The 20,229-nt window shown below is 41.7% G+C and overlaps 1 protein-coding gene across 4 annotated transcripts in view; it reads left to right on the top strand.

Annotated features, from left to right (window-relative positions):
- Nucleotides 1-19,388, top strand: part of NSD3 (nuclear receptor binding SET domain protein 3) — a 502,906-nt gene extending 483,518 nt beyond the window's left edge. For all 4 annotated transcript variants that reach the window (XM_029603933.1, XM_029603930.1, XM_029603931.1 and 1 more), the window contains one exon: nt 17,951-19,388. In XM_029603933.1, the coding sequence (XP_029459793.1) occupies nt 17,951-18,192 (242 nt within the window). In that variant the 3' untranslated portion in view covers nt 18,193-19,388. The remainder of the gene's footprint in view (nt 1-17,950) is intronic.
- The last annotated feature ends 841 nt before the right edge of the window (nt 19,389-20,229 follow it).

Here is a 20,229-nt window from a genome sequence, read left to right as displayed (position 1 = left end):
CCAGAGTTTTCCTACCAGAAATATGGATTCAGAAATTGATGTCACAGGTGCGTCGGTGAGCACTATACGCCCGACAGTATGGTTCTATCTACAGATGCTCTGTTTAATGGCAGCAACCCTGGAAGTGATACCGTTGGCGAGGGCACATATGCATCCTCTTCAATGCTTCCTGCTGTCTGGTTGTAACCAGCAGTCTCAGGACTATTCGGTTCGGCTCCACTTGCTGATGGAAATCTGTTCTCGTTTCCCGTGTTGGTTGCAGGAGGATCATCTGAGAAAAGGGTGTTTCCTTGACCTCCATGAACTGGTTAATACTCACGACAGATGCAAGTGTCCAGGGTTGGGGAGCTCACTATCAGGAGCTGACGGCCCAAGGACTCTGGAATGCCAAAGAGTCCCTCTGGAACATTAGTCACCTGGAAGCCTGGGCACTCCGGTTGGCATGCTTGCAGTTCAGCCACAGACTACAGGATCAAGTAGTCCGAATGATGCCGGACAATGCAATGACTGAGGCCTACATCAATCGACAGGGAGGAATCAAGAGCCAGCAAGTGTTACAAGAAATAGACCAACTTATGGAATGGGCAGAAGGACATGTACAGATTATCTTGGCCTCTCATATTGCAGGAAAAGACAATGTAGAGCAGACTTTCTCAGCAGAGAGAGTCTGGACCCAGGAGAATGGGTGTTGTCGGACGAGGCATTTCAGCTGGTAGTGGGTCGCTGAGGCCTTCTGTTTTAGACCTGCTGGCAACTTCTCGCAATGCGAAGGTTCCTTGATTCTTCAGTCGCAGGAGAGATCCGTGTTCCCTGAGCATAGATGCTCTTGTATAGGTCTGGCCAGAAGAAAAGTTACTTTATACCTTTCCTCGTGGCCCTTGTTGGGCAGGATAGTTCACAGGATTGAAGGCCACAGGGAGATGGTACTTCTGGTGGCACTGGATTGGCCCAGACAACCATGGTACGTATATCTGCGAAGACTCCTGGTGGAGACCTCCCTTCGTCTTCTGCTGCACAAGAATCTGTTGCAGCAGGGACCTGTCCTTCACAAAGATCCGACTCTGATTTGTCTTACAGTTTGGCCCTTGAAAGGGCTCGCTTGTTGAAGCATGGATATTCTTCTGCAGTGATTGCTGCCTTGCTCCGCACTCGGACGTTCTCCACTTCCTTGGCATATGTGCGGGTTTGGAGAGATTTTGAGGCCTGGTGTGAGGATTGAGGAATTCTTCCTCATTCGGTTAAGATCTGCTCATTTTGGAATTTTTGCAGGATGAGTTAAATAAAGATTTGGCCCTTAATTCCTTGAAGATACAGAATTGCGGCTCTTGCCTGTTTCAGGAGCCCAGTGAATGATGATTCCTTATCGTCTCATCCTGATGTGGCCTGTTTTTTGAAAGGAGTGAAGCATCTTAGACCTTCTATGAGATTACCGGTTCCATTGTGGAGTCTTAATTTGGTATTGGAATTCTTGGCGGGCCTTAAGTTATGACTGCTGCATAGCCTTTCCTTGCAGTTAATGACCTTGACAACAGTTTTCCTGGTGGCTATATATTCTGCGCATTTAATTTCTGAGCTGCAGGCCTTGTCTTGCTGGGAGCCGTTCCTTCAGGTGGCTCCATGGGTGTTACAGCTGCATACTGTTCCATCCTTCTTGCCTAAGGTGGTCTCGGATTTTCATTTAAATCAGTCCATTTCCTTGCTGTCCTTGGATAAGATTAGGGATGCAGAGGAGTATTCCCTCTGGTGACCCTTGGATGTCAAGAGACATGTGCGGTATCTGGAGGTTTCTGAACCTTTCCGAAAGATGGATCACCTGTTTGTCCTTCATGGTGGAAGGAAGCAGGACAAACCAGCTTCGCGAGTTACAATAGTTCACTGGATTAAGGAGGTAGTCACAGCCGCGTATGTGGATACTGAAAAGCCATTGTCTACTCAGGTTAAGGCTCATTCCACTAAGGCTCAGGTAGTGTCATGGACGGAGGTTAGACATTGTTGTCTCCTATCAACATGGTTCTCCTTACACTCTTTTTCCAGGTTTTATCGTCTGGATGTGCAGGCCCAGGAGGACGCAGCCTTTGCACTTGCGGTGTTGACTGGACCGCATGCAGCCTCCCACACTGTTCAGGAGTAGCTTTGGTATATCCCTCTGGTCCTGAGTCCATTTGCCTACATGCTAGGAAAGGAGAAATTACTACTTACCTGGTAATTTCATTTTCCTTAGTGTAGACAGATGGACTCAGTTTCCCACCCTCAGCTGCTGAATGATTGTCAATGGTCCTCTTGTGGGGCTACGTGTTCCAGGGGATTACTGGTAAGTGTTCATTCAGTCCCTAGATTGGGATACATACATTCCTTGCTTGAGTTCAATGTTTCTTGTTGGTTGAGTACAGTAATGGTTGACTGTTTTTAATGAGAATTTTTTGCTAGTCTGTCCACAGTTGCTTTTGAAGAGAATACTGGCAGGCTGGTGTCACTGCAGGAGTATAAATACTGTGATGTCAGCTTGCTCCGTCTCCATCTGCTGGCAGGGGAGCATAACCTACTGGTCCTGAGTCCATCTATACTAAGGAAAACAAAATTATCAGGTAAGTAGTAATTTCTCCTTGATGAATTAGAATACTGTCCAAAAAATAACAGTTCTCTATATTAAACTTGGGGGGTTCATGATTTTCTATAAATTCTTTGGACAAAATTAATCTTTAAGTTTTACAGCAGTAAGAACTCTCCGGTAGCTTTTAGGTAGGACTTTAAGTAGTCCTACCTAAAGGCTAGGAGATACATTTGAGTAATTGGCAAGGATGGTTATCAGCTTATCTTAATTTCCTAGCCAGGTAGACTTTTTTTGCTTGTTTCACAGCACACACATTGATTCAATAGTAGATTTGTATAAATGAGCATTTTCATGAGTTCTGGCCTTATGCCAGTGTCTTTCTAATTGTCAGTTTTGCCGTTTTAATAAACCCCAAACTTGAGTGGCACCATGGTGCCTTTTCCCAGCTAGAGGCTACAAATGTATGTAATGGAGCTACTGTATCCACAGCAGTTTGCATAACATTGTTCCATATTGAAATCTGAGAGTCTATTGCTAGATCAGGAAAATTTAAAGGGAAATGTACCCGTCTGCAGCTAAATCTTCAGTATTTATATCATCAATATTCCTTTTTTGTAAAGTCTGATTGGTAATAAGAGGGAGGATCCTTTTACACAAACAAAGGCTGTTAGATAATCATGTGACCAGATAAAAGGAATTATATAGATTAAATTTTGCTGGATGGGATGGTTTTCACTAGTGAAAATTAATCAAGAATATGCCTAGCTTTATATGTTGGATGCTAAATCTGTGGATCAGGCTATAGATAGCAAAAATTCTTCATCAGCAAGATTTATCAAATTATTAACATGAATTTATACATTTCCAAGAACTGACAGGTTGGAATAAACAGTAGAAATTTCTGCCACCAGTCTGTGATTCTTAATGTAGTCCCAAGACCCTGGTTAGGGAGGAGCAACTAAACATAGTATTAAATTTGACTAGCAATGTATCAACTTATAGAACTTGAATCAGATCTAACAATGTACCATGAAGTGTAACATAAAGAAATAGTTACCCTTCCCACTTTTTCTGACCTTTGATAGAGAAAGGAGTAACCAAATGACAAGCCTCTGTAAGATACTACTAAACCATCCACTGCCCATATTTCAGTAATACAAAAGAGCTGTAGGTGATGCTCTAAAATTAGATCATGTATCAGCACCTTTTTTTTTTTTTTTAAAGACAGCTCATTCAGCCAACCAAAATTTTAGAAGTTACCTATTCCAGGTAAGTGGAGCATTGACAGAATTTTTAGAAAAAAGTAGAGAGCAATAGAAAGTGGAATTTGTTAATCAGGATTTATTCCTGGAGACATGATTAAATTTACAATTTACACCAATAAGAGGAAATAAGGTGTCTAGCAAAAGGGGCCATAATAATAAAAACATAGAAATGATGGCAGAAAAGGGCCAAATGATACAGACTAACCTGAAAAATTTTCACTATACAGAAACAGAGCCTGAAAATGATAATCAACTAATCTCTCAAAATATCCAGAAAGGGGCCCAAAGAGCTCACGAAGGTGTGCACAGTAGGCACACCCTTCGACACAGGCCTGCCTATGGGCTGCCTTTCTTGTAGGGGCAGTGTCAGCACTTCCTGATGATGTCATCAGTTGTGAGCAGAGCCATCCAAGGCTTGCAGGTGCCCGGAAAGCATTGGCTGAGTCATTGAGAGGCAAGGAGTATGCCCGAAAGTCCAGAACAGTCCAGTCCTCCCACCTTAAAGTGATGGATTTGTTCTCTGTCTGGGCACTTTCAAGATGTCCAGGGGTGTCCCCTTTGTGAGACAGTGATCCCTAGTGAGTGTCTATCCCAGCTTGACAGTACAGAGAAGCACTTTGAGATCCATAAGTCTGGTCCATCGGCATTGGTGACATCAACATTTAATGGGCCCAGAAGTTATATCCACCACTGGAGGTGCATCAGCATCAAGAAGGCATTGATCTGCTTCCACGGTAAGGGTTAAGGGAAATTGGATTCAAACAGCATCTGGGGGCCCTGACTTTTACAGTCTGGGAAACTGATAAGCATGAGGGTAACCTGCACAGTGCAGCAGATACTGTCATAAACTTGCTGGGCAAACTGGGTGGATCATTTTGGTCCTTTTCTGCCTTCATTTCTATGTTTCTATATTTCTATTGATATCTAGCAACAGGAAGGACCAGGGAAACAGATCATTGTCTCCTACCCAAAGAAGGTAAAAGTTTAGCCTCTTTGATTCCAGTATTGAAGAATACTGATGATGTGCATTGTGTGAAGGCCAAGAAGCATCAATATTGATTTCTATCGATACCTGATTTTGGTTGCCCTGAATCCCTCCAAATGTTTCCGTGGTAATGAAAGCTCATCCTTGATTCTATCCCAGGAATTGCAACATTTTCTAAGGGTCTAGGTGTTAACCACCAATACACCTTGGGTATCCCAGGAAGATGAAGTCACACCTCCTGCCTCTCAAGCTATGTTGGCATTGGCAATCTTTGAGAAGTTGCTGGGTAGGAAGATCCAGCAGGCCTTGGACAAAGCATGCATAGCCATACTGGAATCCCTTGAACTGCCTGGAGGATCTGCATCAATGTTGTTTTCCAGAGGGGAATCTGTATCGATACCAACCACACCAATTGTGATTTCTAGCCCACTGATGGGGAAAGTTTCTCTGAGATGCAGAGGTTTATTGGGATCTAGGCCACAATAGACAAATGGTTCACTCACTGAGGCTTTGTCTGCTAGCTAGGCAACATCCAGACCTATGCTTTTGGCCTACTATTCTGGCTCAGACTAGAATACTCCTGAGGGTATGGCTATGGAGAAGGTGGTGGGCGCCTGGAATGCCCTGCCGGAGGAGATGGTAAAGACAAAAATGGTGCAAGATTTCAAAAAGGGGAGGGATAAACACTGTGGATCCCTAAAGGCAAAGAGGAAGGGAATGAAGTAAGGCATGAGGAATCCCTAAAGGCAAGGGGGAGGGGAATGAAGTAAGGCTTGGGGGTATCTTGCTGATGTGGCAGATAGCAAATAGCCTTCAAATGTGATGCAACTCCATCATTGCTCACTGCTTCAATGGCAGAGGGAAAAGAGGAATTGGATTCAGACAACAACCAACAAAGACATTAAGCTGTATGGTCTAGGAAACACATAAGCATGGGGGAAACTTGCTTGATGCAGCAGTTACTACCCTTAACCTAAAGCTTGATAATTCACCTCTGATGCAACTCCAACACTGCACATTGTTTTCTGATTTAACAGCGGGGGAGGAAATTGGACTCAAACAGTAACCAACAAGAGCCCTGACCTTGGTGGTCTGAGTAACTGATAAGTATGGGAGCTTGCTGGGAGGACTGGTTGAGCCATAGGGGCCTTTTCTGCCATCACTTTCTATGTTTCTATGGTCTATATATATAGATTTAGAGATTTCTCTGATCAAGAGGAATCAACAGGCTTTCCTCTGACCCCTCTCCTCTTCAGGAAAGGAGAAAGTCTCCACCAGCGGACCTTTCCTTTGTCAGCTTCAGCCAGAAAATGGCAGAGGACATTCCATTTGCTTTACAGAAGGAGGAGTTCATGAACAAGATGTTGAACATCCTAGTTTGTGGAGCTTCCCAAGGAGATTGTGATGGTCCCAATACATGAGATCCTTCAGGAATTGAAGACTTGAGGAGGTGGAAGAGTCCCCCTCTCCATGGTTCCCGTGAACAAGAAGGCAAATGCAATATATAGTGTTGAAAAGGGTCCTGGATTCAAGAAACAGCAGGGTCCAGGAAAATACCTTGACGTGGAAAGAATCTCATTGAAGATAAAGCTAAGGAGGTGGCCCAAATAAAAGAACACTGTTCAGTGCTTCAGCAACTCTCCATGGCCACTCCAGAGCCACCATTGTCATCCAGGAGGTACCCGAAGCAGAGTACCAAAGTGACACATCTCTAACAACCAAGGAGACATTTTCCTCCATCCCTTCAGTCTTGCAAACAGCAGGGCCTTTTTCCTGTCCTAAGTAGCACAGGGCCCCTAAGCCATAACCAGCATCCCAACCAAAACTAGAATGAGGTTTTGACTGGATCGTAGAGAGAACAGCCCAGATTCTAGTACCCATGCCAGAGGACTTATCTGTCAAAGACAGACTGAGGTTTTATGTAAAGCATTGGCCTAGTATAACTTTGGACACTAGGGTTCTCAGCATAATACAAAAAGAGTACAAATTACACATATGGGCATCCCTCCAAATCATCCACCAAAAGCCATTTAGGGTATATCTCAGCATCAGGAACTGCTGAACTGCTGCAAAAGTTACCTTCCTCCCTCTTGAAGACCAGTGCGGTTGAGGCACCAAGAGAAACAAGGTGGGGATTTTATTCCAACTATTTCTTGATCCCAAAGAAAGCAGGATGACTCTATCCAATCCTAGACCTAAGGGCCTTGAAAATAATCCTGAAGAAGGAAAAGTTCAGGATGGTTTCTCTGAGCACCTTGATTCCCTTTCACAAAAAGAAAGATTGGCTATGCTCTCCGGATCTAAATGCTGCTTACACTCACATTGAGATATTTCCAAATCACAGAAAATATCTCAGATTTGTAATAGGCTTTCATCACCTCCAGTGTCCTTTTGGCCTGACATCAGCCCTATGTGTCTTCACAAAATGTCTCTCAGTGGTGGCAGCACATCTACGAAAACTGGAAGTATTCATTTTCCCCTACCTGGATGATTGGTTAGTCAAGAGCACATCTCAGATGGGTGCCACAGAAACAGTATGCAGAACCATCTAGGAGTTGGAGTTAATAGGGTTTGTCATCAACTACCCCAAGTCCCAGTTGAGCCCATCATCACAACTGGTGTTAATAGGAGCTGCTGCATAGAACTTGGGCAAGAGCCTTCCTTCCACAGCAGAGGACTATCACATTGATATCCAAAGGGGAGATGATTCAAGTGTATCAGCGGGCATCAGCATGGGACATGTTGAGGTTGGTGGGTTTCATGGCATTAACAATGCATGTTAATCCCTTGACACGTCTTCATATGAAAAGAGTCCAATAGAGGCTTAGATTGCAGTGATACAAGCCACTCAAGATTTTTGAGATAGTATCCACATCACTCAGCTGCTCAAAGATTCTCTGTGCTGGTAGCAGATTCATTCCAGTTTGACCAAGGGTATACTCTTACAAATTCCTCCAATCCAGATTGTCTTGACAATGGATTTATTTTTTATTTATTTAAAGTATTTCTTACCTGCCTCCTAAGCTTGGGACAGATCGCAATGTAACATAAATAATAAATTAAAAGCAATTTATACACATAACAAACAAATACTTAATGCTGCGAAAGATGTTCACATTCTTGTTCAGTCAAATTAAACAATTTCAAATGCTTCCTTAAAAAATGTCTTTAAGTGCCTTCTTAAATGCCTTAGTTTGCTGCATTCAGAGTTGTGAACACAATGTTACTGTTAGAAAAACAACAACTGCTGTCTTTGTCTGCAGCTTATAAGGCCTTAAAAAAATTGTGAATGTAGATACTAGTTCTATTTTGGCCAAGAGGTGGAACAAAGATGGTGTGTTTGTCATTACACCTTTTATACTTCAATCCTGCTTTAAACATCTCGAAGGTAACCTGTAACATGTATTACAGAGAAATGCAATATAAAGTCCCCCGGAGAGCATATATATTCCCCCATCTTATGTTTAAAGCTAATTTAAGGGAAACAGAACTGTGTGAGAAATGCAACGGGTCTAACAGTACTCTTTCCCACTTATTTTGAGCCTGGCCCCTAATTCGGCGTTATTGGGCTTGTATTGCAAATTATCTGGCGGACCTCCTTGATGTCCCCATTCCTCTCTCTTCGAAGGTATTCCTATTTGGTTGTATTTCTTCTTTATTGATTTGGGGTGGAGGCTCGTATGTTTATTCAGAAAGCCTGTTTAGTGGGGAAACGACTCATCTTGCTTCTTTGGAAGAGCCACGACACACCTACCTTTTAGATGTGGAGGAACGCCCTACACCAAATGATGCAGATGGAAAATTTGGCGTCTAAGACTTCTCCTCTCCATCGCCGTAAATTCTTGCGGATTTGGGATGCTTACGTCCAGGCCCTACCACACCAATCTAGGAGCTTGATGTTAAATGACTGATTGCAATACACCATTTCTTCTGAAATCCTTGGTTTTATGGGGCGGCTTAGCGGCACAACACGATCCAGGACTTTTTTTGCATGTGGATCATATCAAAGGGGGGGAGGGGAAAAAGGGGAGGAGAGGGAGGGAAGGGAGCCATGAGAATAGGGGAGGGGATATAAAAGTGTGTCTACAAATGGTTGTACCTGATTTACTCCCTGGGCCACATAAGTGTCCATGCGTCCCACGACCTGTCTTTCTTCTGCATAATAAAAACTGTTGAAACTAAATGCCTTAGTTTATTTGATGTTTTGTAGCTGGGCAGGCAAGACATTTCCTGTGATGGAAAATGTTCTTTTACATTTCTCCATTAAATGTTCCTCTTGAGGAGATGGAACTTCTACTAAGTTCTGGCTAGCACAGTGAAGACCTGTGAAGGAGTATAAATTCTGAGAGTTGCATTAATCCAAGGCATTTTATTGTTCATTAATAGGTTATGTACAACAACTGCTATTTTATACTGTATATGCCAGCATACAGGAAGCCAGTGTAGTGTCTGGAGTACTGAAGTCCCATGCTCACAGGGGTTGCTGTCTATCAGAATGCATGCTGATGAATTCTGAATGATCTGCTGGGGCGTCAAGTTTCCTGGGAATCCAACATATAAAGAATTACAATAATCAGTACAGTTATGAGTATTGATTGACCTACACTGCAGAAATTAGTAGTTTCTAAAATTGTTTTAACATAACATAGTAAACTTAATTTGGCAAAGGAGGATTTTACAACAGATATGGATGCATCAAGCTTGGGTTGAGGAGTCCATGTAGCGGAGCTCTGCCCCCAAAGCCTTTGGTCAGCTCAGGAGAAGCTTCATCAGTTAACCTTCCTGGAGCTAAGGGCAGTTTGGTACGCTCTGAAGGCTTTTAGAGATTGGTTTGCCAGCAATGTAATCCTTGTCTAGATGGACAATCAAGTAGGGAGGAACGGGATTTTACGTCCTGTGTCAAGAGTCTGTCCATATGTTGGACTGGGCCTCTCAAGGAGTGATTCTCAGGGCCATGTACCTGGAAGGTGAGGAGACTGTCTTGACTGACAGATTGAGTCAGATCCTAGAACCCCGACTACAGTGTAGGGAACCAGATATTCCATGAGAGAGGCACACACGAGGTGAATCTGTTTGCCTCGATTTCCTTTCATGGACCAGAAGAATATAACCTGTCTGTTCTTAGGGGATGCAAACTAGCCTCAGATGTCTTTGCCCTCATTTGGGATCAGGACTTGTGTATCCTCCAATTCCGCTCATTGTGAAAACCTTGTTCAAACTCAGAAGAGATCAAGGCACTATGACTTTTATAGCACCCTTTTACCTGACAGATTGGTTTCATCTCCTAAAGAAGATGTCTATCAGGAATCCATTCAAGCTGGGGAATTCTCCAACTCTCATCAGTCAGGATCAGAGGCTGTTATGCCATCCCAACCTCAGGTCCCCTGACTCTCACATCCTGGATGTTGAGAGGGTAGCCTTACAACCAATGGATCTTTCTGAGGATGTGTCTGGCTTCAAGGAACAACTCCATGAGGAAGTCATATGGGTTGATGAGGAGGTTTGCCTTTTGGTGTGAGGGACAGGCACTAAATCTTTTCTCCTTCTTCACACTAAAACTACTTGATTACCTTCTACAGTTTTCAGAGTCAGATCTCAAGACCAGCTCAGTAAGATTTCATCTTCGTGCAATTGGCGCATATCATCACCATGTGGAAGGTAGACCCATCTCTGTATAGCCTTTATTTTTCCAATTCATGTGGGACTTGCCTCCATCAAGCCTTATGCTTTGTCTTGGGATATCAGTATGGTACTGACCAAGCTGATTAAAGCTTCTTGTGATTTGAAGTACCTGACCTGGAAGGTCATGTTTTTGGTGGCAGTGACTTTGGCACACAGTGTCAATGAGCTTCAAGCTCTAATGACTTTATACACCTTATACCAAGTTTTTTTCACAATATGATAGTTCTGTATATGCAGCTTAAGTTCCTGCCTAAAGTAGTATCTGACATCCTCTTTAACCAGTCAGTCATCCTTCCAACGTTCTTTCCCAGGCTGAATAAGTTATTTGGCTCTCTCAGCTCCACTCTGGAACATCCCTACATTAACCATCTAAACTTTAGACAGATAATGGCTTATCTGACTAAAATGTAGATGAATAACTGCCTGTGATGTTTGGAAGTAGGCATTTATGTGAATAACTCAAAAGATATCCAAATAAATACCTTTTGAATATTGACCTCACCATGTTCAAGAAATGGCAGTGTTCGTAGCCTATCTGAGATGGGTCTCCATGGAGGACATCTGGAAGGCTGTGATGTGAAATTGTGTCCACACATTCATATCACATTATTGTTTAGACAGGGACTTCTGACCTGATAGTATATTTGGCCAGTCTGTCCTGAGGAGTCTCCTTGTAGTACCCAACTGTCACGTAATTCTGCACTACCACTCAGGGTAACCCTGTAGTCACTTGGAAGGTCCTGCCAAGCACTGCCCAAGCCCGCCTGCAACTACACAGGTTCTACTATACCGGCAACCTCCCACCCACCAACTGTGTACCTGCTTGCCTCTGGGCAAGATCCCTACCCGCAAGCTATCACTTGGTAGTTTCTAGGGACACTGAGACCCCTCACAACCAAGGGTCACACAGTTCCTAGAAATATGCCCACAGACCAAATATACACAATATCAGGATTTTAGGCAGTTCAAGACAGGCAGAGCTAACAAACTAATAAGTTTATTAAGAAAAAGTAGGAACAGTGAATATATAAAAGATTTAAACTGCAAACAGAAACAGGTAAACTCCAATGGTTATACAGCCAAAATTAACTGAACACTTTTCGCTATTTAGCTAATACCTGAGAAGGTCAGGAAAAGGCTGTCCTCAGGAGCTAACAGGATCTCAGCACAGAGATCTGCTCCCTCTACACTCCCAGCTGAGACTGGAGAGTTCCAGAACCCTCAGGGCAAGTTCTCTGTCTTCAGGGCCAATCAGGGAGCACAATATTAACAGTCTGCTTTCTGGCCAATGGCACTGCAGGCTGTTTAAGTGTTATATATACTCAGAGCTGCTGGGATGTGTATGCTGATCAAGCCACCTTCAGTCAGGCCAGCATCTAAAGCCTCTGATTGAACTACAGTGCAGAGGTCCAACACAACCTGCAGGCCAGCACACAGGAAATGAGCTCTCTAGGAAAAATATCACAGGGCAGAAAAATAAACTACAAAGAATGCAAAACCCTTGTTTTACCATACCAACTCCATCCGTCCTAGGGCCCAATTTTTTTATTCTAGGCTGCCTCTATTAAAAATACATAAAATATATTCTTATTCTTCACTACTGGTGGAGAATTGGGTACAAGTTATTTAGGTGGTATCTTATTCCTGAGTGCCTGCATAAAATATATCTGGAGGCTAAGAAGAATGCGGGTGCCAGTATGAAAGTGTTGGTTCCCTATATCATATCTGGTGGGATTGTTCCTCTGTTCAGAAATTCTGGGATTTGATTATTAATTTGATCGGTGATATTGCCATGTTTTGGTTCCAAAGGACCCCAAATTGTTTCTTGTGTACCTCCCTGTCCCTATGTTAAGGTCCTGTTAAATTTTTACATCTTGCAGATTATTCTTGTGGCAAGATGCTCCTTGGCAGTCTTTTGGAAGAATCCTGTTATTCCAGGACTGCCAGCAACTTAATTTTGGGGAAATTCACTAAACTTAAGCATTATATCTTGGTGAAATTTGAAACACTTGGGAGCGTCATCTCCTATGGTTAAAAAAATGTCCCCCAAAAATAGTTATTTTGTTAGAATTGTTTTGGCTTGCTAATCCTATTTTTGTTTTGTTTCCTTTGTTTTTCCTCTTACACTTGGGTAAGGAGTTGGGAGGATGGGAAGGTTGCTGATGAGTAGGGGAAGGAGTTTGATGTAACATCTGTAACCTATTAATGTCTGACGATATTTAAGAGTTTACCTACTGCTGGTTGTAAATTTAAATAAAAATTAAAAAAAAACAAACAACATAAAATATGAAAATGGTTTGTTGCCACCAAAGGTATATAAGAAACAGAAGGTACAAAACTACTAAAAGATCCCTACAATAATGGCAATCACAAACAAAAAAAAAAGAAATAGTAAGAGGGAATAACTAAATTTCACAATTTTATCATAAATGTACAAAATTTCAAAGCACAACAAATCAAATATCAATAATTTATAGGACATACCAGTGCAAACCATGTATTAATTAAAACCACTAAATCTCTCATTCACACACAAAACCAAATCATACACATACCAACCATATATCATTCATAACCCAAAATAAATATACACTGTAACCTCGACCTAGGTCCCTGTTTTGCTAAAAAAGATAGTTTCTTCAGGGAGATTTCTAGAAATAATTACAGAAGAAACAACAAGCATGGCTGCATGAAAACACCCATGCAAACGCCAAAAGTCTTCTAGGCCTATCTGAACTCTGAGAGCATATTCTGCATCAGCACCGTATGATGGCATCACCCCACTTGTTTTGCTGTCCTCTGTCTTCATCTTTGGTAGGTGGTGATAATTCCTATATCTGACTTGATGTAGCAGGATTCAAGGAAAGGAAATTAACAGATAAAATGAAATTTCTCCTTAGTCATGTAGACTTGGGAAAGCCAAAGCTTATCCTTGATTCTGAGCAAGAAAGATTGGTTCTGTTCTTTGGGATCCTGTCTGGATGCCAGGCTCAATTGACTTTTGATCTGACCCAGTGTGGAATTTCTTAGTTTCTTATGTAGGGAGTATTGTGGTAGATTTTAAGACCTGCATGTGGGCGTACGTGTGTGCGCGGTATCCGGCACACACACATGTATGCCTGATTTTATAACTTGCGCGCGCAAGTTATAAAATCAGGGGTCAGCGCACACAAGGGGGTGTACCTTATGCGCGAGCTACCCCCATTCCCTCCCCCTTAACCTAACCTTCCCACCCCTTCCCCTAACGTTTCCACCCGTAGCCCTACTCTAATGCCCCAAAATTCTTATCAAACCTTTTGTGCCTGCCTGGAGGCAGGCGCAGGTTGCACGCACCGGCAGCCTGCCGGCACACAGTCCTCCCAACGGCAAGTGGCCGCTGTGTCGGAGGCCCCGCCCCCAGACTGCGCCTTTTTGCAAGGCCCGGGACTTAGTGTCCCGGGGTTTTATAAAATAGGCCCGGCGCGCGTAGAGCTTTTAAAATCCAGCCCATATTTTTCCATTTGCATCATAATCTGGAATAACTTCAAGATTAGCTGTGTTCCTTTGTCTTTTGCAGAAATTATCTAATGTTTCTGTGTTTTGTTTTATGTTTTGCCTGATGCAGATTAATAAAGATCCAGCTCTCTCATTCTTTTCTACAGTAAACTTTTTTCATGAATACTAACACTTGACTATATAAGGAGTCTAGAGAAAAAGTGGAGTACTAGGTTGTGATACTTCTAATTGTACCATTTATAAGACTTATCCAGCAATGCTGTACAGGAACCTTTAGAGATCACATATAGGTCCCTTCTTCATATGTGCCTCATCTGTGGATAATTCATTGTTGAGTCAGTAAATGGTATCACAACCCATGGAGCATCAGTTAGTAAGAGCAGTGGTGGTGCAACTGTTGCAAATCATATCCATGAATGCTGGCATCCACAGATAGTTTAGGTTAGACACTCAACATCCAGTGAGAGATTTCCTGGTGGGGAAAATGGGAACTGTCAAAATAAAAAAAAAAAAAAGATTTGAGAAAGAAGACTAGAAATAGTGCAGCTGAAGACTTTGAGCATTCCTCAGACCTCAGCATATATCCTTTTGTAGAAAGGCAGCAGAGAGCTCCAGCTAATCCATATTTTATTTATTTTATTTATTATTACATCTTTTATTCTGATAGATCCATTTTGTACAATGCGAATTACAAAATAACACAAAACAATAATTAAAAACATGATTTAAAAATTAACAATGTATATCTTACTTCCACATTTCACATCAACACTCCCTCTTATACATTATTAAATGCCTTTTTAAATAGTTCTGCTTTTAACAATTTTCTAAACCACAAACAATTTTGCTCTTGACGTAACCATGTGCAGCTTATTCCACATAATGAGAGCTATGATAGAAAAAGCCCTTGATCTTGTTTTAATAATCCAATAATCTTGCACTGATGGTATTTTCAACAGTTCTTCAGAGGATGATTTTAAGATACGATTAGTTACGTATTTGTCTAATTTTCCAAACAGTCCATATGATTCCTGCCTAATTGATTTATATATTATAGTATACATCTTAAACTGAATTTGATATATAACTGGGAGCCAATGTAGCTTCAATAAAAAGGCTTTACAGATACCCTCCAAGGTAAATTAAAAATCACCGTAACAGCAGCATTTTGATTCCACTGGAGCACTTTTCCAAATTTGCTGGCATTCCCACGTAAATTGCATTACAGTGATTTAAATAGCTGAGAATTAGTGCCTAGACAATCAATCAAAAGTCCTCCAAAGACAACACATGCGTTAATGGTCTCAGAACCTTTAGTTTGAAAAATGCTGTCTGGCTATTCCTTTTACCTGGCCCTTTAATGTCAGTGCCGAATCCAATGTAACACTAGGTTATGGGATTCAGTTTTTACTGCCAATATACAATTCACAAAATTTACTGTCATTGGCCTCAAAAATAGAGGACACCAACCATAATATATTTGTTTTACTGTAGTTTAAAAATAATTCATTCTCCATTAGCCAATCTTGAATGGCTTTCATACTTTGCTGAAACTGCTGCAAAGGCAACTCCCTGAGTTAGTACTGGGAATAAAAAATTGCACATCATCTGCATAGCATTTGTAAACTAACCCTAAAGCAGACAAGTTCCCTAAAGGACTCAAACATATATTAAATAAAATTGCACATCATCTGCGTAACATTTGTAAACTAACCCTAAAGCAGACAAGTTCCCTAAAGGATTCAAACATATATTAAATAAAATTGCACTCCATGGGTAGATTTTAAAAGGGTGCGCGCGGTACCCGGCGCACACACATGTACGCCCGATTTTATAACTTGCGCACGCAGAGCCACGCTGCCATCCCCGTTCCCTACCCCCAACCCCACCTTCCCTTCCCCTACCTCCCCCGCCTTTCCCCCCTACCTTTTTTCTCTTCTTTGTTTTGTTTCACAACTTACTTCAGCTCTTGGGCTGAAGTAAGTTGCGCGCGCCTGCCGACTGCCGATGCGCAATCCCTGGCACAGCAGCAAATGGCCACTGTGCCTGGAGCCTCTGACCCCGCCCCTTTAGTAAAGCCCCGGAACTTACACGCGTCTCAGGGCTTTATGCGTGTCGCCGGGCCTTTTTAAAATAGGCCCAGCATGCGTAACCCTTTGAAAATCCGGCCCCATCTATATAACATTTGTAAACTAACCCTAAAGCAGACGACAAGTTTCCTAAAAGACTCTAACATATATTAAATAAAATAGGGGACAGAACAAACCCTTGTGGTACCCCAACCTAAACATTAAACCAGCCCAAAGTTTATCCAGTCTTACCTAGCCTCTGCTTTCTATTAGCTAAAAAGGAGGAAAAGCACTGTATACGGTTCCCCTAGTTCCAAATTCCCGCAGCCTACATACCATCCTTCCATGTGGAAAAGCAGATGCAATGTCCACTTGTACCAATATACCTGATTTTGAATGTTCTAATGCAGAATAAACTTCATTCAGAAGAGAAACCATCAAGATCTCTGTACTAAACCCAAACTGCTTCTTGTCGTAAATACCCTGGGTTACCACATAATCCTCTAATTGTTTTAAGACCCACTTCTCCAAAATCTTGCTCATCATACAAAGGTTAGAGATTGGCCTGTAACTGGACACTACATCTGCTGGTACTGAATGATCTTTTGGAACGGTTGTAATAAGCACCTCCTTAAAGTGATCAGGTATGAATCCTTCAACCAAGAAGACATTTAATAAATCAGCTAGGCAGCCTTAAAAAGCTTGTATATTTGTTTTTTATTAATAAAAATGGGCATGTGTCTAAAGGGTTCATTTTTGCTGTGAAATGAGATAGACTTAGTGTTTGGGTACTCACCAGGTTCTTATGGCCTGGATTGACCACTATTGGAAACAGGATGCAGGGCTTGATGGACAAACATTGATGGACCCAGCATCATTGATGGACCAGTATGGCATGTTATGATTTCTTCTAAAGTAGAAGAATTTAGCTTGACAAAACTGTCACACTGATTACCATCAGACCAGTATTGAATCCTACAAGGATCCACATCCTTATTCTTTTTAACTTGTTTACGAATTCTTTGAAACAAATTAGCCAAGACCCAACAATTTGGCATTGTCCCTCCATTTTTTATTTTTACCTTTTTCGTGGCACAGCTGCCTTCACCAAAGAAAAAGGTTTTAAAGGCCTATTAAATGATTCTTGCAGTGACGGGCAAAGTATTCTTTCTTACACAGACTTACCAATAATCTGATTTCTCCCAAGGTTACTTTATAATGATCTTTATTTTCCATAGTTTTCATTTTTCACCATCTTTATTCTGCTGTCTGCAGAATTGTTCTAAATTCTACTAATTCTTTGGAGAACTAAGGTGCCACGTGATTTCGCGTTTTCCTTTTTACCAATTTCACTTGTACTATTCTACTGTATATTCCCTTTAATTCATTGTTTCACCAATTCTCACAGCTGTATCAGGAGATCCTTAGATTCTTCCCATAATAATATATGATCGGTATCTTGGTCGCTCTTTACCCTTTTATAGACTGGCTGGTTCTGAGAGTTTAGTCCATCAACACACCAATCAGATCTCAATAAATGGTAATGGTTTGTGCTAGCCTCATATTGCCTAGTATTGTGTTTGTGTTGAATAATGGGCCTTATCTTTCACATCTGCCCTAATATTCTATGTCTCTCTTTTTATATAATGTTCCCTCTTCTCTTTACAGACAATGGAGACCTCTGTGTTGTATTGTTTTTGCCCCTTTTGGGTCAATGTGAGGCACTTGATGTCCTGATGTCCACGATTACTTTTATCTTTGAGCCCATTGCATTCTTTTGCTCAAGTGGAAGTATCAGTACCTGCCTTTCTTAATGTATTTGTGACTTCAAAGCTCAGGTATGTCAGATATGCACTAACATATTTTTCCATTTCTCTTCCCTTACCATTCCCCTCTGGATCAGGGAAATGGGACTGCCCTTGGCACCAGTGTGATGTCTGCGGCAGCAGCGCCACAGCACTCTGCGAGTTTTGCCCAAGTTCGTTCTGTAAGGATCACGAGGCGGGTGCTCTGGCCCCTTCGGCACTGGAAGGTCGTCTCTGCTGCTCTGAACATGACCCCAAATGCCCCCTGGAGCCGGACTATTGGAACAAGGTCAAATGCAAATTGGAGCCTCAGGATCCTGGGGAAGAAGCAAAAGAATGAATGAAATGTAGGCAGAGTTAATGAACTTGAAGACAAGCTGCAGTAGACTGACTAACCGCGTCTGTTAGCTGTGTCCAATCAGCCTTGCTATTGGATCGTGGAGAGAGACTGCCTCACCTTTACAAGCAACAGCAGCAGCAGTCCTTGTTGGTTTGTGTCTTGTGTTGTGTCCTTGAATGTGCTTCACCAGCAGGTATGGCTGGAAAGAAAAAAAAAACAGGAAATCTCAACCTTTGGTGAAAGAGCAAAAAAAATTTTAAAAAAACACGAGAAGAAAAGAAAACTTTTTAAAGCAACCCTGTTGGATGAAGTCACTGTAAAAATACATCATTAAGTCATTTCTGCATGTGGCTGCCAACCCCCTCTCAATTTGCTGGTAAAAAAAAATCACTAGTGCGTATTTCTTTTATACGTGCACTTCATTAATCCACAGAAAAAAATACTATTTGAAGTGAGCTGTGTTTTTTTCTTTTTTTCCTGAGCTAAAGAGAGACTCTAGAAATAAGACTGTTTATTGGTCAGGAAAGAATACACATTTCCACTTTTACTATGCAATAACTTGGCCTCTGAAACCAGATAAACCAGTAAACTGAGCGGGGGGAGTAAGCAGGGAGCAGGTCTTATTTTACAGGGTGATTCTTACCAAAAGAGGCAGTGAAATTGAATACTTATAACCAACTAACCTTGTGGGGTAGGGAATGCAAAAGGAAAGCTCTTATTTATTTGTATTTATATTTTAAAAGGTTATTTGGGGATCACCAGAATACAGTTACTTATGCTGTATCTTACTTGTCCGTTCTGGAAAAATTGGTTTAAGGTATTAGACGAAAACCAATCTTTTTTCCCCTTTTTGTGAGCTCTTATTTTGGGGGGGGGGGGGAGTGAGGAGAGAGGTTAGAATTCATTATTTAAAAGCAGTGTAAAAAAAAAAAAACAACTTTAGCTCTTTCTCTACCTCTACATATTTCTTTCGACTTTGTCTAGAAATCAGTTAAGCTGTCCCTGGATCTGTGGTATAACAAAGGAATTTATCACAAGTTGCAGAATAATTGGTGAAAGCCGATCAATGAAAACATTTGTCATGTGACACTTCCCTAATCTTTGTTTCCCACTTAAAAAAAAAAAAAACAAACAGAAATGCAGAAGAAATTTGGTTGATGAAAAATAAGATTTTGTTAACCACTCTAGGAACCAAATCCCGATTGCTTGATTACTTAATTTTATGGATTTTTTTAAAAAGCCATTTTAATTTTAGAGGGGGAAAGCTCTTCTTTTCTGTCAGAGGCTTTTCTTCTAAACTAGGATGGAGGAGGCATCAGCCAGTGAGATGCCTGCACCCCACTTATGCTTTTATTTTAGGACCTGTGTCTTCTTTGGTAGCTTCCAGTATCTCTGTCTGGGGAGGGAGGAGAGGGCTTGTTTTGCAGTTAAAGACCAAGCACCACAGGAATACTTGTTTGGGGAAGGTGTTGGGGTGTTACCAAACCTGTAGATCTACCAGATTTACTTCCCACTTTCCTATAATGGGAATCTGCTTTGGTAGCAGGCTCTGTCACCAGGCAGGCCACTTTTTTACGCATCTGTCGGGGATAATGTACTCCCCCCTACGTACTTTCGGGGGGAGGGGAGGGTTTAGGTACTGCTCAGTCACCCCGATCGTCCAGACATTGTGCTTTAAAGATCTAGGATGATTTCATACCCCCTAGTACCTGTATGGCAAGGTTTGTCATCCTGATGGAAAAATCTCCCCAAAGTCCCCTAACCAAAAAACAATTGGATGCCCATTGAAGTCTGACGTTTTCTGTCTGAGCGGGGTGGCTCTTAGTTCACTGCCCTAAGCTATATTTGTATGTGTAAAACTGTTACCTATATATCATATCATATATATATATATATTTATATATCATATAATGTGGAATGACTCAAAGCTGAAAGGCAGGGTAAATTTTACTGGTTTTCACCCTATTTGTAGGTATGAGAAGGGTCTAGGTTTGCTATCTCCTTGCAGCTATGAGAGTACCTAATCCTTTAATACCA

This window comes from Rhinatrema bivittatum, chromosome 5 (genome assembly GCF_901001135.1).
Source record: "Rhinatrema bivittatum chromosome 5, aRhiBiv1.1, whole genome shotgun sequence".
Classification (NCBI taxonomy): domain Eukaryota; kingdom Metazoa; phylum Chordata; class Amphibia; order Gymnophiona; family Rhinatrematidae; genus Rhinatrema; species Rhinatrema bivittatum.
Note: the sequence above shows the minus strand (reverse complement) of the source record. Positions and strands in the feature narration are given on the sequence as shown.